The sequence below is a fragment of the Mustelus asterias genome, chromosome 1, assembly GCF_964213995.1.
Source record: "Mustelus asterias chromosome 1, sMusAst1.hap1.1, whole genome shotgun sequence".
Taxonomy (NCBI): Eukaryota; Metazoa; Chordata; class Chondrichthyes; order Carcharhiniformes; family Triakidae; genus Mustelus; species Mustelus asterias.
Window position 1 is genome coordinate 156,850,252 of NC_135801.1, and position 19,185 is coordinate 156,869,436.

Genomic DNA, 19,185 nt, shown 5'->3' on the forward strand with positions numbered 1-19,185 from the left:
AGTGAGGCATGACCTCCCTCTCACAAAACCATGCTGCCTATCGTTAATGAGTTTATTCCTTTCTAAATGCGCATACATCCTATCTCTAAGAATCTTCTCCAACAACTTCCCCATCACGGACGTCAAGCTCACCGGCCTATAATTACCCGGGTTATCCTTCCTACCCTTCTTAAATAACGGGACCACATTAGCTATCCTCCACGGGACTGTTTTTAAACAAAATTTGATACATCGCCACATAAGGATCACAGTCCATAGTAAAGCAGTGCTCACCACTTACCTCAAACAAGATTTCCCAGAAAAATGTAGCAACCTTGGTGGTGAGGATTTTCCTACCGTGAAGTCAGTTCAAATCTTGGTGCTAATCAAGGGAATCTCCAGGCACTCAGCAGCAGAGATGTCATCAAGCAGAGTATGGAGCAACATTGAAGTATTCTCACAGATTGCAAACCAGCAAGTTAAAAACCACAGAATACCTTCAATTTTTATATTTTACAGATGGCAAAACAAATGAATGGGTCATAGACATGTGATTAATATAGTAAAAATATCAAATAAACTTTATTTTTTAAAATATGGTATTTTTAAAAAATCATATTGGAGACATTTGACATTCAACCAATATAAAATTGCTCTTTCAGGGTCAGTGAGGCTATTTAGGAGTAATTATGAACTGTATGCTGTTAATTCACAAGGTAAAACTTTTTCAAGCATTTTTACAGTAGGACTTGTAAATGTAAAAGTGGACATTCTTGCCAGTTCATTGATTAGCAATTAGCCTTGTGGAACCTCAACACACATCCTATGAAAAAGTGTAGGATACCTGACAGCAATGTTTGAATTTATAACTGCATATGAGTGGATCCCGAATCATAGAATCCACAGGGCAGGAGGAGGCCATTTGGCCCATCGAGTCTACACTGACCTCAATCCCATTGAGGCCCTGTTCCCGTAACCCCACATATTTACCCTGCTAATCCCCCTGACAGAGTCAATTTAGCACGGCCAATCAACCTAATCTTCACATCTTTGGACTGTGGGAGGAAACCAAAGCACCCGGAGGAAACCCACACAGACACGGGGAGACTGTGCAAACTCCACGCCGACAGTGACCCGAGGCTGAAATTGAACCTGGGTCACTGGCGGTGTGAGGAAGTAGTGCTAGCCACCGTGCCATGTTGCTATTAATTTCAGAGAAAGAATGAAAGTGACTGCAGACAGTTTTGCCATCATTATTAGTACAAAATTCAGAAGACCAAAGGTTGGTCAGTGATGTGGATTTTAATGAGCATCTTAAAGGAGGAAAGGGGCGGATAGCTTCAGGAAGGAAATTCCACAGGACAGAGTCATGACAGCTAAAGGCACTGCCAGCAATGATGGAGTAATTATGTTTCAAGACGCTCAAAAGACCAGAATCACGAGTGTTGATATCTTAGACTATGGGAGGAAAGTACAGAGCTAGAAGGCAAGTCTATGGAGGGATTTGAAAACAAGGCTGAGAATGTTAAAGTTGTGTTGGACTCTCGTCTTTAATAGACATATCTGTCTATAATAGACATATGGACACAGTATTATTGAAGAGATCTTTATGTTCTCTATTCAACCTAGATTCTGTAGTAGTGTCCTTATTTAGAAATGCTACTTCCTCCTCCCTTAAGCGTCCAGCTTCTGGATTCACTGACCAAAGTCATGAAGCCAAAGCCTACAGTAAGGATGACACTTATGTGATCAGCTGCATTTCAGATGCTAGTGTTCTCACGCGAGTCAGGTTATTAGTTCAAATTCCATTCCAGGACTTGTGCACAAAAATAAAGGCTGACACTTCAGTGCCGTTCTTGTAAAAGGTTCCATCTTTTGGATGAGATGTTGGAACTGCAACTCTATTTGCCCTCTTGTGAATGTCAAAGATCCCATGGTACTATTTTGAAGAGGGGCAGGAAAGTTATTCCCAGTGCCCAGATCAACATTTATTCTTCAATATCCAATCATTATCATATTGCTGTGTGTTTGCTGTATGAAAACCGGTTGTGTCTTATACATTATAGTCATCCATCTGAAGTGTAATTACTGTTGTAAAGTGCTTTCGAAGGTCCCGAAGTCATGAAAGGCACAATAAAAATGCAAGATTTTCTCCCAGGCTGCAACCTAAATTTCATTTATGTTTTGATATTTCAACTCAGTCCCATTGTTGTAGTTTGATTCCATTCTCTTCTATTTTCCTCATTTATTTAATTATTCTGATAATTCAGAATGCTCCCCATCCCTACAAACTCCTGTCCAATGCTTTGATTTAATTTTCTTGCAAATTAAAGTTAAAAGTTTATTTATTAGTCACAAGTAAGGCAAACATTAAGACTGCAATGAAGTCACTGTGAAATTCCTAGTCGTCACAGCCCAGTGTCTGTTTGGGTCAATGTATGTAACCAGCACGTCTTTCTGACTGTGGGAGGAAACCGGAGCACCCGGAGGAAACCCATGCAGACACAGGGAGAACGTGCAAACTCCACATAAACTGTGACCCAAACTGGAAATCACTGTGAAGCAGCAGTGCTAACTACTGTGCTGCCCCACTCATCACCCCATCATTGACAAACACCCCTTAAACTGCTTGGGCCTCACAATCTGGAATTCCTTTCCTGAGCTTCTCTGGTACCTTACCTTTTCTCCTTTAAGATACTCCAGCCCACCCTCCAGCAAATCCACTTCACTAATCTACTGTTTATTCACTCTTCCTGCTATGTCGTTTTCTGGCTCACTGTCCATTTCTTTCTCAATACACTTATGTGAAGCACTTCAGGATGTTTTTTCTTCATTAGTAGGCATAATGCAATGAAAATGCAAGTTTTTGTTGACACAAAGAATGGCAATGTAGGTATAACGTAGCAAATTAATCACTGGCCACCAAATATTTGTTGGACTTGTACAGCGCTTTTATCAGTTAATAATTTACTTCCTGGGAGGACTGATTTTTTTCAATGTACGCACAGATCAAAGTGGTACCTTACTGGTCAGCACCAAATAAACCTTAAAAATAAAATTCCAGAATGTAATTACTAGGAATGTTACATATTTATCTATATTAAACTCTTGTGTATGGTACACACGGATTCTAAAAACGATGCTTTGCAATTTTCTACTACTGTATGTTTTTAACAGCACCGTTCATAACAGAGAAAAACCCAATGCAAGTTCATAATTAAACCGGAGTTCAAAATGGTTCTGTTAAGAGTTGCAGCTCTCTGGTCACTAGATGTCATGATTGCACTCTCTCCGGGTTACAATGCAGTAGATAACGCGACTCTTTCATGATTTTGATTACCACGCACACAAGTTTTCGCGTACACCATCGCATATCGTGGCTCCAAATCTTCGCCTCTCCGCGATTTAAGCAAACTAAAAACAAATCCGAGTTCTTGCAACAAGCCAGTTTACGCTGCATGAAAGTCTGCTGAGACTTTAAAGAGCCGCTGGACAGACCGGATCCAGGTGTTTGGCAATGTAGGTATAACATAGTTATAACATAGTTAACTGCTAGGGAGTAAGGAGGTTACATAGTGGGATTGCAGGCGGTAAGCTGTCCCCAGACTGGACGAATTCACTCCCATTCTCAAATTTGTTCACGGGTCAATTCATCCTATGCGAGATAACCCCCGTGAACGGTGGGATTGCTCTGTATTTGCTCTGGAAATGCTTGCTGCCAAATTGCCGCAGAGGAATAGTTAAACTACAAACTAGTTTTAAAAATTACGTTCATAAAACTTACATGTCCAAACGCGAACCGTGACGGCGGGTGAAATCCTCCATAACCAGCCCCTCATTCATGATGAAATATACACTTCGCCAGAAAATGCCATTTCCAATCACCTTTAGGCTGTAGCTCTTGCCCATTTCCATACTCGCCACTTTTCCTGACAAAACCTAAAGAGCATTTGCCCCAACAGGTGAATGTGTTCATACTGTAGACACGGCTGTTCCAACCTCACTTCCCTCACCCCATCACTATATCCGCTTATTCCTTTACTCCCCCAAGTACTTAACGAGCTTCCCCTTAACGAAGACTTTTCTCCCGCATCGCCATCAGACTTATTAGGGACTATTGTATTTTATGGACCCTAGCTTTACACCCTTACCTTTATTAAAATTCATGAGCATTTCACGTGCCATTAAATTGCAGATGAATAAGTGACATGAGAACAGGGTGGGAAGAGATCATTGACGTAGGAGAGAGCTAGCATGCAACATAAACAGACATAGACCATTTGGGTCTATTGACTTGTTTGCGCTAGGACGTTCAAGTTGTGCACAATTTCTCTTCCGCACATTGCTTTCTGGTATTGCAATCCAAATCACGTTCTCAAAACCCTTCGAAGAAGCAACACTTGCAGGATTCAAAAACCTTCCAAAGCAAAAAACTTTCCAAGAAACAACAGAAATAACATACAAGAATTGACCCCATGAAGCTTATTTGTCAGCCCGGAACAGTATTTTGAAAGTCTCTACTTATGCCTCAGTTGCCCAGGCTAGCAAATTGCCAACATTTGCTCCTCTTCCAGTAAGCAAGTTCTTGCTAGTCCTAAAAGCAAAGAGCTGCAATTGAGTGAAATAGGGTGGTTTGCTAAACCGTAACAATGGGAACTCGGTGCAGATGAACAAGGTGGTATGTACTTAAAGCAAGGGGCAATTGTAAACATCAACAACTACTTGGATCAAAGCAACAAAATCACAGGCTACTAAAATTAATGAGATCCAAATTGAATTAAAAATTTAGTACACACAAAATTAAATCAGAGTATGGTGATGTGTATAAAAAAATTGCACAAGTTTCAGCAAAATGAGACAATTAATGTGAAATGTTCTAATATGCTTCACAGTAGCATAACCAAACAGGATCCAACAGAGCCACTTGAGATATTAGGGCAGATGACCAAAAGGTCAAAAAGTAAGTTTTGAAGAAGCATCTTAAAGGATGGAAGGGAGGCACATAGGTTTAGGGAGGAAACTCCAGAGCTTAGAGCCTTGGAAGCTGAAGGAAGACACAGCCTCTAATGATGGAATGATTAAAATTAGGGATGTTCAAGAACAGATATTTGTGCTGTTCTAATTCAAGGTTGTAGGACTGGAGGAGATGAGAGACAGTGAGGAGGCCTTGAAAATTAGAATTTTAAAATTAAGGCATTGCTTAATTAAATTGATGGGAGCTAATGTAGATCAGCCAGTACAGGGGTGATGAGTAAATGTGAGGGGCCAGCCAAATGAAGGGCATAGAATCGAGATAACAAGAGGGTTTCAGCAACAGATAACACGAACAATGCTTTGGAGGTAGAAATAGGTGATCTTAATACCAGTGCAGATATGGAGTCAGAAGCTCATCCTGGTTAAATATGGCACCAAATTTGCAAAAAAGTCCAGTTCAATCTCAGAGTTGCCACAGAGAAGGATGGAGTCAGTGGCTCGACCCCAAAGTCAAATTGCTTAGGTCTTCCTAATATTTCATCAGGGGGAATTTGTTTATCCAGTACTGGATGCCAGACAAGCAATCTTGACAATCGAGATAGTGCAGGGATGTGGTGAGGTAGAGCTAGATTACATTTACAAACTAATACTGTTTTCCAATGGTGTCACTGAGGGGTGTAGTGCGTAGATTAAAAATATTGAGAATGCTAAGGTCCATGGAGAATACAAATGATAACATTATGGATAACAGGAGCGGCGCGGGCTTGGAGGGCCGAAGGGCCTGTTCCTGTGCTGTATTGTTTTTTGTTATGGCAGCAGGATGAGATACTCCTGAAGGCAATTCTTTGATTATAACAATTGCATACAGCTGGATGAAAGTGAACATTGGAAGAGAATGGGCGGTCAAGAAAGTCAATGAAAGATGGGTTTACTTTTGCTGCTGCAGCCACATAGAATGTTATTTGTGACTTGGGTTTCAGTACTGCAGCAGAAATCCAATAGATGGGGTTAACATGGACTTCTGAAAAATGGTCATGAATATGGGAAGCAACAGCACGTTCAAGGACTTTGGAAAGATTCAATTTCAAGGCTAGGTCAGCAGAGAACCCTGGGGAAGCTAGGTCTGGTGGTTAGGGGCTTATGGGGGTGGGGGGATTTTGTTAAGTTGATCGGTCAGTCAAGAACTAAACCAGTTGTTCACCACATCCATTCAAGTCTGCATACTTTGGAACCCAGTGAGCAGAGGATAGAAATGAGGAGAACCAATGGCTTTAATGGGTAGTGGAGCAAAGGCGAAATGAGGGTGTGCTTGATCAAATCATTACCTGCAGAAGTGAGGTGTTGAAGGGAACAGCTGAGGCCCATGGCTTACAATTTCCACACAATGCAGAAACTCCAGGATGCCCTCCTGTCAAGTAACCATATGTGCAGGAAATGCTACGAGTTGAGTTAACCTGAGAGGCTGAGAATTTCCTGGAGTTTATGTTCTACTGCTAGATTTCAGGACAATAGCTAGTGGGTGGCTATCCGGAAGGCAGAACAAGAATCCTTAATGGGGCATTCCCATTGCAGTTTCAGTGCTGAATACCGGCAAAGATGACAACACAGTCAGTCATAGATGTTTACAGCATGGAAACAGGCCCTATGGCCCAACTTGTCCATGCCGCCCTTTTTTAAAAACCCCTAAGCTAATCCCAATTGCCTGCATTTGGCCCATAGCCCTCTATACCCATGTAACTGTCTAAATGTTTAAAAGACAAAATTGTACCCACCTCTACTACCTCTGGCAGCTTGTTCCAGACACTCACCACCCCGTGAGAGAAAAAATTGCCCCTCTGGACACTTTTGTATCTCTCCCCTTAAACCTATGCCCTCTAGTTTTAGACTCCCCTACTTTTGGGAAAAGATATTGACTATCTAGTTGATCTATGTCCCTCATTATTTTATAGACCTCTATAAGGTCACCCCTCAGCCTAAGCTCCAGAGAAAAAAGTCCCAGTCTATCCAGCTTCTCCTTATAACTCAAACTATCAAGTCCAGGTAACATCCTAGTAAATCTCTTTTGCACTCTTTCTAGTTTAATAATATCTTTTCTATAATAGGGTGATCAGAACTGTACACAGTATTCCAAGTGTGGCCTTACCAATGTCTTGTACAACTTCAACAAGACATCTCAACTCCTGTATTCAATGTTCTGACCAATGAAACCAAACATGCGGAGTGCCTTCTTCACCACTCTGTTCACCTGTGACTCCACTTGCAAGGAGCTATGAACCTGTACCCCTAGATCTCTGTTCTGTAACTCGCCCCAATGCCCTTCCATTAACTCTAAGTCCTGCCCTGGTTCAATCTACCAAAATGCATCACCTCGCATTTATCTAAATTAAATTCCATCTGCCATTCATCAGCCCACTGGCCCAATTGATCAAGATCCCGTTGCAATTGAAGATAACCTTCACTGTCCACTATGCCACCAATCTTGGTGTCATCTGCAAACTTACTACCCATGCCTCCAATATTCTCATCCAAATCATTAATATAAATGACAAATAACAGTGGACCCAGCACTGATCCCTGAGGCACACCGCTGGTCACAGGTCTCTAGTTTGAAAAACAACCCTCCACAACCACCCTGTGTCTTCTATCAAGCCAGTTTTGTATCCATTTAGATACCTCACCTTGGATCTCGTGAGATTTAACCTTATGCAACAACCTACCATACAGTACCTTGTCAAAGGCCTTGCTAAAGTCCATGTAGACAACATCAATTGCACTGTCCTCATCTACCTTCTTGGTTACCCCTTCAAAAAACTCAATCAAATTTGAGAGACATGATTTTCCACTCACAAAGCCATGCTCACTGTCCCTAATCAGTCCTTGCGTCTCTAAATGCCTGTCTCTCAAAAAACCTTCTAACAACTTACTCACCACAGATGAGAGGCTCACCGGTCTGTAGTTCCCAGGTTTTTCCCTGCAGCCCTTTTTAAACAAAGGCACAACATTTGCCACCCTCCAATCTTCAGGCACCTCATCTGTGACTATCGATGATTCAAATATCTCTGCTAGGGGACCCACAATTTCCTCCCTAGCCTCCCACAATGTCCCGGGATACATTTCATCACCTGGTGCCAGGCTAAAGAAGGGTGTAGAAATTGATGGTGGAAGGGTAACAGCCAGAAGTGGTGGTCCATGTGGGAACTAATGATACAGAGGGGGAAAAAAAAAGAGTTGAGGTCCAAGCCAGAATTTCAGAAACTCAGACGGAAATTAAAGAGCAAGGTAGTCATCTCTCATTTATCTCCAATGGCACATGGCAATGATAATAGTAACAGAAGAGTAAAGCAGGTTAAAACATGTCCTGCATCCTATAACATTTCTCCAGCCATCAGATTCCAGAGCCATTGGGATCGATTCAAACAGGACCTCAAATGTTCTCGCAGAAGGTTAACTTATGATTTAGAGGATGAAGACAGGTTGAACCAACATGCAGAGGGGACAGGGAGATAATAGATATTATGTGGAGAGTCTGGCAAAAGAGTGGCTGAAAAACCTCTGACCCTGAAAAATAAATTTGTACAAATGTGGAGCCTTTTACTTAACTGTCGGAGATTCTTCAATCTGATTAGCTAGTTCATTTGATGACTTCACTGCTGTTGGGTTACTGCATGCTGCAGATCCCATTTTGATGGTGCCAGATTCAAAGCCACAATGGAACAGGGAAATATCAACATTCATGGAACCCACTAAAGTTTATGGGCAGCTTTTTAAACAGTCAACAGTGAGAGATATGTCTTTACAGCTGGCTGCAAAATATGAGCCAATATTTCAAAAGATAATGAGGGATGATGGAAACTTGAGGTACACAATTAAAGTTTTAGCACTATAAAAGAAATCCTATGGACATGGTCATCAACTTGAATAATTTTGCTTCCAGACTAATCTATGTAATTTGTAGATTGAGGTAAGACAGGAATGCATCTACTATAAATCAGAATTTCTACTCAACAAGATTACACTAAGTGAATCCAGAAACCATAAAATATAAATTAACCCCTAAAGTCACCATAAGTACAAGCTGCCAGACTTGATCAAAAAATCTGACCGTGAAGCATAGGCATCACATGGTTAATAATTGTACACAATTCAACTCCCTCAATCTTCCAGCCAGATCCCAAGGCTGCAATCTGCAATATATAAAGTCGAGACAGTTTTGACAGTGAACAATTCCAGAACCTTTGCTATGCTTCAAGACTAATTATTGTAACAGATGATAAAATGCTAAAGTGGGCAGTTTTGCACTAGTTGAAATTTACAATGGATACACAAAGAGGGTTGACCAGAGATTTGTATAAAGAGTCTGGGTGATGGAAAAAAAATATTGATGGTCACGTTAGGTGAACATCAGTTTACACAATTCTCTTTCTTTCAACTATTCCATCATGCCTTATAGCATACCTGCAACTTTATCTTGACTGTTTATAAAACAAAACATTGTTTACTTTCACCATATCTTTGCCCTCCACAATTTAATCCAATTTTTCATTTGGGAATCCTATACCCTTCAGCTTCAAGTGGTCTTACCCACTTCTTGTACTTAACAAGGAACCTTTCAACTCGATTACAATTTCCATGTTCATAATTATAGCATTAATTTAAAATCAAATGCCTCACTAAGTTTTTAAAAGAAAACTTTCATTTGATGCACTTTTGGCTCCTATATTTTAACTTGTGTCCTGATTGTAGTAGTTAATTTTTTGACATTTACAATCTAAAGTGAAATAAACTGCACCAGCAACAAAAATTTCAAACATGGTTTTATCGCTCAGAGCTTTTATTAGGTTGTGTTGGGGTTAAAAGGAAATTAAACTAAAATATTCACCATATTGGCTCAGGTTAAGAATAGAATTGCTGAATGGGATGTTATATTGGAAGTGAAAATCTACAAAACTACCAGCTCTGGTGACCATAGGCAAGAAGGGAAGTATACCAAATAAATGTATATGTGTGACATACTGGAGGCTGTGCATTTTTAAATATTAAATAAATACCTTCCAAAGATAAATACACAGTTTCAGGACAATGATTAAAAAACAATTTTTGCTTATGAACAGTTTTCTTTGAAAATCATCCAAAGAATCAGGTGGAAAACTTAAAACTAAGACTGTCCAAGTTCGATCAATACAAAATTAATAGGATAGTCATAAAAAAAGTTATGCACAGGATCTGGATTTCTACAAAGTTTCCCCCCTTCTTCCTGGGGTTCTCCATAAACTAATTGAAAGCAAAACAAGGGGAACCCCATTTTCAATACTGCAAAACACTGTCCATTTATAAAGCCCACAGAGCTCAAACAAATATGCATTGTTACTGAGAGTTTATTAATCTTCCCCTATGAAGAAAGGCTTCAAGTGCAGAAACCACATCTAGGCTCTATTACATATACAAATACATACATAAATATATTACATACAACAGCAAATCAAAGCAGGCAACTGTCACATTTAAGGTACGTTAAGATTTTCTTTCCCCCCCAACATAGACATTTGGCCAACCAGTTTTCTTCTTCCTTTTACAAAAAGTAGGCAACAGCTTTCAGTTTAATTCCCCCAGTATGGAGAGCTGCCATAGTTGGGTTTGTTAACCTGAGACTTCTGTGGTATGCTGCTCTGCTGATTGCGCTGTCCAGATCCGCCCTGCAAGTCAAAATGAACCAGTTAGAAAAATGCCCATATTAAAATATGCAGTCAAAATGTGTTCAACTTCTTCAGCCAAGAATAATTCTCACTGTCATTTTCCCTCACCCAAAGGCATTACATTCTGAGATGATCACTCCACAGCCAGTCAACCAAATAGCTTAACCAAGTAGGCATTTTTACGGCAAGACAAGCCCAGGAAGCAGGATTCATCAATCCATTTAAATAAGGAAAACAATTACACCCAACCCTATTCTCTCTTGGTATCCATAATTTACAGATATGCCCAAGAATCTCAGCTAAGTTTCACCCTACCAGCATAGGGTCAACCAAAACAAACTTCAGAGTTCCAACTGCTATTACATCTGCATTCAACAATGCAACATAAACCAGGAATCCATTTTTTGGTTGAGTTTGGTTAATATCACTTCCTGTAGCGTATTTATCTTTTAAAAACAAATTTGATTAATAGTTTAGTATGAATGCTTCAAATCTTTCAAATACAGGAACAGCACATTCTTAAAGGTTTAAAAAGTTTGACTCTAAACAAGTCAATAGGTTCCTCAATGTTACAAATGTATTGTGCATTACCAATCCTCTAATTATTGCAAATCCTTTGCATCATTCATAAATTCAGCCTTATTTATTAATTCCCTATTTGGCATGCATGGCCATCTTATATTCATCCTTTAGCCTCAAGCTTGCAATATAGTGGTCATGATTTTTTTTCTAGCAATTCATTTCTTTATAAAGAAATTAAAAATCAAAACCCAAGTGATACCAAGATTTTAAAATGTCCTTGCTGACAAAATGTGCAACCAGTAAGTTTTCCAAAGACTACTTTATTGATGAACAGATGTCTCTGTTCAGTTTAATTTTCCGTTCTGCAAAATTTAGAATCAACAGTGAGCAAGAAAATGGAGTTTAATTCATTGCAAAGTTAGTTTTTCAATGCAAGATGCAACATGAAGCTCTCTGAACTGACAGAAACAGCCCACTTCAATCCAGATCTTCCTGTCTTTAATGTTTCTTATTCCCTTGCCATTTTCAATATGCCAACTGCTGTTTGGGTACATGGCACCAGCAGCTCACAGATATGCAAGAAGAATGGTTGCTTTTTAAAAAGCATCACCAAGGAACATAAAAACAGGAGTAGGCTATCTAGTCCTGAGCTTGTTCCGCTATTCAATGAGATTCTTGGCTGATCTGTGAACTAATTATATATTCCAGAGAAGGTTCATGTTGTGTATTTTGTCCATTTAGATTTTAAGAGAGCATTTGTCAAAGTATCACATAAAAGGCTGGCTTCCAATAGAGGCTTATTGAATAAGAGAATCTTGGATTTTTAAAAATGGCTCAAGGACAAAGAACAGCAATGGCTGTTTTTCAGGCTGGAGGATGGTAGAAATTGATGTTCCCAAAGGTCAGTGTTAGGATCACTGCTTTTTTTTGACATATGTAAATGATTTGGATAATGAAGTAGAGTAAAATTTCAAAATGTTAACAATACCAAACTTGGAGGTATAGCAAACAGTGATGATACTATCAACTGCAAAAGGACAGATAGGCTAGCACAGGGACGCCCAGATTGGGGTCCACAGAAGCCAGGGGGTTTGTGGGAGCCTCCCAAAGGATCCGTGGGAAGACAGACACATTTGTAAAATTTGAAAAATGCTGCAGAGCTGCTTGTCCAGAAGCTGGCTTCTGAGAAGCTTCTGGATGAGTATGGACAACAGAAGGATGGGAAGAGAAGGTTTAAGAATATAACCTAGAGTGTTGGGTCCAGAGTGGGCCTTCCAGCAGGAGTAGACACGGAGGGTAGCGGTGTCAGTGTACAGATATGCTGGACTCCCCCATTATTAAGTGGATATTTGGAGTTTCCTTTTCTAGTCAGTTGTTTAATCACCCATCGCTATTCACACCTAGATGTGGCAGGACTGCAGAACTTTGATCTAAACCATAGGCTGTGGGATCACTGAGCTGTCTACTGCATGCTGCTTCCACTGTTTGACATGCAAGAAGTTTGTGATGTAGCTTCACCAGGTTGACACCTCATTTCTTGGTATGCTTGCTGCTCCTGGAATGCTCTCCTGCACTGTGTGAACCAGGATTGATCCCTTGGCTTGATTGTAATGGGGTTATGCCAGGCCACAAAGTTATAATTAGGATTTTGGACTTTGTGTCCTTAAAGACACTAAAAATGATGTCCACTCTTCAAAATATTTCTCACTTTTTTCTTGTAAGTGTTCTTTGCATTTACCTGATTATCCTGTTGCAGGTGATGATGCAGCATTTGGGAGTGAGGCTGCTGGTGAGTTGACACAATGTGTAAAAAAGGTGGAGCATACCCTGCAGCTGCACCAGGGTTTAGGGTACCTGTTCCTCCAAGTGCTGAAGGCAGATTGAATGGAGGTGGTGTACCAGCATGAAATCCCTGCTTATCAAAAGACTGCAGAAAAATAGAGAAATTTTTAATTAAAACTGAAGGTTTTTGGCAGTTCAGAGCATCAGTAACATGAAATGTTAATTTTGAATGTGGCAAACCTTCACATCATACATGCAATGAAACAAATGTGCAAAGTGCCTTGCATAGTTTTGATTAAGACTCAAATGAGCCATGACAATGACAGTGATTATTTCTACACTGCTGCTCGAGGTGCTCCTCAGGCCAACTGCTTTTCCCTCCCATCTTTCAAGCAGAACACACAACTCAATAAATACATGCAATTACTAACCAGTCAGTCAACTCCAGAGTGCACAAAGAATACTTGCAAAACGATAGAGAGCAAATTACCATTTTATTTCTCTCAGGTGACTCCTTATTGCAGATGCTTGGGGTAGGATTGAAATCCAAGTTACAAATTACTGGCTGATAAATCCAAAGAGTCTGGCACAACTGAGACCCGTCTACAGAATCTCAAGATAACGGCCACAATTCTCCCATCCGCGCCCGCCACTTTTCTGGCAGGTCCGGCCGGGAGACGTGCGTCTGCAGCCTTGAATGGGGATTTGTGCATGCGTGGGGAACGCATGTGCATCTCCCAGAACCGGCGAGCAGTCACTGGCCAGACCACGCTGGAAATCAGCAGGAACAAAGAACAAAGAAAATTACAGCACAGGAACAGGCCCTTCGGCCCTCCAAACCTGCACCGACCATGCTGCCCAACTGAATTAAAGCCCCTATCCTTCTGGGGACCATATCCCTCCATTCCCATCCTATTCATGTATTTGTCCAGATGCCCCTTAAAACTCACGATCATATCTGCTTCCACTACCTCCCCCGGCAGCGAGTTCCAGGCACCCACCACCCACTGTGTAAAAAACTTGCCTTGTACATCTCCTTTAAACTTTGCCCCTCGCACCTTAAACCTATGCCCCCTAGTAATTGACTCTTCCACCCTGGGAAAAAGCAAGTGAGTTGGCAGGGAAGGCAGGTAAATAACTTAAATCTTTTTTAAAAATCTATTTTAAATATGTAGATTTGCTAATTATCAGGACCTTTCAGGTCCTGATCAAATCTTCCACCCTGCCAGGAGTACCTCATTCCGGCAGGGTTTAGAGTAGCTCCCCAGGTTCAGGGAACTAGCGGGAGACCTCGCTGGAATGAAGGGGGGAGGGAAATCGGGGCCCCCCAGATTTTGGTTGGGGGAGGGGGGGGGGGGGGGGTCAGGCAGCAGGGGTGGTGCCCCATAGGGGCAAAGTGCCCATGCCTGGGGGCATCTTAGCACTGCCCATCAGTCATTGGGCAGTGCTAAGGGGACAGGGCCTAGGTGCGATTGGTGGGGGTGGGGCATCCCACTGCCACTCTGTATTGGGATCGGTCTGGGATGGAGGGCAGCGATTGGTGCGGGTGGTCTGCCATCTGCCTTCAGGAGGGTTCTGACCCAGGGTGAGGGGATCACCACTGCTGGGGGTGGGGCGGTCAGGGCTGGCCCAGGAATTGTTGTGGGGGCTAGAGGGGCAGCACTGCGGGGATCCCAGGCTGGCCAGCTCACTCGCTGGCCAACAAACGGGTGTTTGACAGTTTGGGGCCACTGCACATGCGCAGAGCTCCAGAACTGTCAAACTCCTGCGCGAATAGGCCCCACCCCCCCCTACGTTTTTAATGAGATTAATGACTGGGAATTCTGCAGTGCAGAGTGCAGAAATTCAGGTGAGAAGCTGAACTGTTGCGATCTATAACAGTTTTCCTGCCAATTCAGCACTTTTGGGAGAATCACCCCCAATGTCGCAATTGTGCAATTTCCATTTATGGAAAGCAGATCTGATCTGATCAAAATGAGATGACATCCTATGTCCCTGCTCACCTCTAGCCTTTGTCATTGTTGACCATACAATCTTCCAACACCACTCCAGGCTGAGGCAGAATGCACTTGTTTGCTTCATTTATCTATCCGGTTATAGTCAGAATCAACCACAATGGCTTCTCTACCCGCTCCCACACTATTACTTCCGGTGGTTCCCATGGAGCGATCCTCGATCCCTTTCTATTACTTATCGACATACTGCCATTAGCGACAGCACATTACTACACATGTTCTACTTTGTCACAACCTCTCTCAGCCCTTCCTGTGCCTCTAAATTGTCAGACTGCATGGATGAGCAGAAATCTTTCCAAGTAGTGGAAAGACCAAAGCCATTGTATTCCGCACCCATCATAAACTATTCCCTAGTCCCATTACCTCTGCTCGGCAATAGCAAAGTTAAATCAAATTGTTCGCAACCATGATGTCATGTCTGACCCTAAGATGAGCTTCCAACCCATTCACACCCAAGATCACCCATTTCCACTTTTATAACATGGCTGGTCTTTGCCCCCACTTGCTGCCAAAACCTTCAGCTTACCATAGCTTTCGACTATTCCAATGCATAACTTGCTGGTCAGCTATGTTCTACACTCCATAAACTTGTGGTCCCAAAATTCTGCTGCATATACTCTAAAGTACACCTAGTCCTATTGACCCATCACTTGTGCTTTTTGTCTCCCAGTTCAGAAAAAAAGCATTTCCAACCTGCTGACCTGCAGCATTACTGGATGCGCAAGTCTTTTGCCTCAGCCAAGTGGTTAGACCGGGAGGATGACGTTTGAAACCCAGTTCAGTTATCCTAGTTTGATAGGATATGGGCCTGATGGAATCTATCCAAGGCTGCTCAGGGAGACGAGAGATGAAATCGCTGGGCCTCTGACGCAAATCTTTGTCTCGTCACTGGACACAGGTGAGGTCCCAGAGGATTGGAGGATAGCTAATGTGGTCCCGTTATTTAAAAAGGGTAGGAAGGATAACCCGGGAAATTATAGACCGGTGAGCTTGATGTCCGTGGTAGGGAAGTTGTTGGAGGATTCTTACGAGATAGGATGTATGTGCATTTAGAAAGGAATAAACTCATTAACGATAGTCAGCATGGTTTTGTGAGAGGGAGGTCCTGCCTCACTAACCTGGTGGAGTTTTTTTTGAAGAAGTGACTAGAATGGTTGACGAGGGACTTTATGGACTTTAGTAAAGCGTTTGACAAAGTACCTCATGGTAGGTTGGTGCAAAAGGTTGGATCTCATGGGATAAAGGGGGAGGTGGCTAGATGGGTGGAGAACTGGCTTGGTCACAGAAGACAGAGGGTGGTAGTGAAAGGGTCTTTTTCCGGCTGGAGGCCTGAGACTAGTGGTGTTCATGATGTGGAGATGCCGGCGTTGGACTGGGGTAAACACAGTAAGGAGTTTAACAACACCAGGTCACAATGTAAATTGAGTTTGTGTCTTTATATGCTCTGTTTGTGAACAGAATTCCCACTCACCTGAAGAAGGGGCTTGGAGCTCCGAAAGCTTGTGTGGCTTTTGCTACCAAATAAACCTGTTGGACTTTTAACAACACCAGGTTAAAGTCCAACAGGTTTATTTGGTAGCAAAAGCCACACAAGCTTTCGGAGCTCCAAGCCCCTTCTTCAGGTGAGTGGGAATTCTGTTCACAATGTAAATTGAGTTTGTGTCTTTATATGCTCTGTTTGTGAACAGAATTCCCACTCACCTGAAGAAGGGGCTTGGAGCTCCGAAAGCTTGTGTGGCTTTTGCTACCAAATAAACCTGTTGGATTTTAACCTGGTGTTGTTAAACTTCTTACTAGTGGTGTTCCACAGGGCTCTGTATTGGGACCTCTGCTGTTTGTGATTTATATAAACGATCTGGAAGAAGGTGTAACTGGGGTGATCAGTAAGTTTGCGGACGACACGAAAATGGCTGGACTTGCAGATAGTGAGGAACATTGTCAGAGGCTACAGAAGGATATAGATAGGCTGGAAATTTGGGCAAAGAAATGGCAGATGGAGTTCAAGCCAGATAAATGCGAAGTGATGCATTTTGGTAGAACTAACGTAGGGGGGAGCTATACGATAAATGGCAGAACCATAAAGGGTGTAGATACGCAGGGGGACCTGGGTGTGCAAGTCCACAGATCCTTGATGGTGACGTCACAGGTGTAGAAGGTAGTGAATAAGGCATATGGCATGCTTGCCTTTATAGGACAGGGCATAGCGTATAAAAGTTGGGGTCTGATGTTGCAGTTGTATAGAACGTTGGTTCGGCCGCATTTGGAATACTGCGCCCAGTTCTAGTCGCCACACTACCAGAAGGACGTGGAGGCTTTAGAGAGAGTGCAGAGGAGGTTTATCAGGATGTTGCCTGGCATGGAGGGGCTTAGTTATGAGAGATTGGGTAAACTGGGGTTGTTCTCACTGGAAAGACGGAGGATGAGGGTGACCTAATAAGAGGTGTATAAAATTATGAAAGGCATAGATAGGGTGAACGGTGGGAAGCTTTTTCCCAGATCGGTGGTGACGTTCACGAGGGGTCATAGGTTCACGGTGAGGGTGGGGGGGGGGGGGGGGGGCGCCGAAGGACCTGTTCCTGTGCTGTATTGTTCTTTGATATCTTTAGTCCTCAACTGCTCAGTTTTTATTTGTTTATAGGTAATTGCCTTTTATTCTTTGAGTTTTATTTGTGTCTCAAGTATATAATTATACTAAGTGATAAAAACTCAACAAAATTTGAAATACTATTGCCTCAAGTTTACACAAACCACAAATTTTGGGAGGCAGAAATTCTCCTATCCCTTCTGCGCCAAACTCCCATTCTCACCAAATTCTAAACTTCCTTCCTACTCAGCTCATATTACAATCTGTGGTTAGGCATAATCCTAGACTTGTGATATTTGCACACCCAAATTGTAAAATAAGATCATGTTCCACATAAATGACCTTTGCCAGTGGCACAAGTCTGTTCATAATGAACTGGTCAATTTTACCTGATGACCAACCATTCACTTCAATATAAAGCACATCACAGAGGGCAAAATTGACTCCAATTCACCATTATTCATCTCACATTGTTGGTGAAGACCAATTTCACCCCCACTTTTTTCTTGATGAAAAAAATGAGCTGTGAACACCAATGAAGAGCTCAGCAAGAAATTGGGGAACTTTGGCACCACTAGCTTAAACTAAACCAGAAGTCATTCACCTGAGTCTTGTATACTGAGCCAGTCATGTCAGGAACGATGTTAGAGGAGTTCACCGAAATACCTGCAAGATAAAATAGTTGTCACTGCGATAACTGAAGACTGCACTATTCACAGCAATCCTAAAAATATAGCAACGCTGACACAAATGAATAGAATACAGTTCATCTTCCTATAGTTATTAAGTCAATTGCTGATAAAAATACTGCCACTTCAATAAGATAGTTCTCTTCTCCCTAGACTGTAGATAAGCAATTGGATTGTAGGGCACTCTGCAAGTTTTAATTATATCCCTGCATTACATAGGCGTTTTCAACCTTGGTGCACAAGTGCAGATTAAATGATACTTGAGACAATTTGGACATAGAATACAAATCAAGAGTTCCAATTTCAGTTAAGCTCCTTACTAAATAGTTACAACCAAGTTTAACCACTTTTCCAGTTGGTCAATTCCTTTGGAGAAGATGAATAGAATCTCATTACAGTTGAGAAGTTATTTAATTATTTCCCCTTGCATCCCTAATGAAGGAATCAGCTCTAAACACCATGATCTATTTATAGGCACCGTAGGAGGCTATCAGGGCCATCACAGCCTTTCCTGACACACCCAACAAACCACCTATGCTGCAAAAAAATTTAAGTCTCACAATGTTCATGTCGACTTCAATTGTTTCAAACAATTTTGTCACTTCCAAATCGCCACAGTCCAGCAATATCACCTGCATACCTTCAGGAGCCTTGGTTCATTCTTTCCTTCCTTGGTCAATAGGCGCAGAAGCCAGCTAAACACCTCCTCCTTCCTGCCACTCCCGTCTGAGTTTGGCTACCAGGACAAACAATGAGACAAACTGCGCTATTTCTGGTCTATGCAGCACCGTGCCACAACACAGTGCACTATGCATTGGGATACAACAATCTACTTCAACAGTAAGCTTTCCATTTGTCTACACACGATGGAATGAGTTTTCTGACAAAACTATCAGAAAACAGCCCGTCAATCAATTGCTGTACATCACTTCTGGCTTGGAGTGCAG

General features: G+C 41.9%; 1 protein-coding gene across 50 annotated transcripts in view; it reads right to left on the reverse strand.

Moving 5' to 3' along the window:
* Positions 1–9,763: 9,763 nt before the first annotated feature.
* Positions 9,764–19,185, reverse strand: part of ubap2a (ubiquitin associated protein 2a) — a 144,026-nt gene continuing 134,604 nt past the window's right edge. For all 50 annotated transcript variants that reach the window (XM_078221411.1, XM_078221480.1, XM_078221431.1 and 47 more), the window contains 3 exons: positions 18,154–18,215; positions 12,907–13,095; positions 9,764–10,646 (listed from right to left, as the gene is read on the reverse strand). In XM_078221411.1, coding sequence (XP_078077537.1) covers positions 10,551–10,646; positions 12,907–13,095; positions 18,154–18,215 — 347 coding nt within the window. In that variant the 3' untranslated portion in view covers positions 9,764–10,550. The remainder of the gene's footprint in view (positions 10,647–12,906; positions 13,096–18,153; positions 18,216–19,185) is intronic.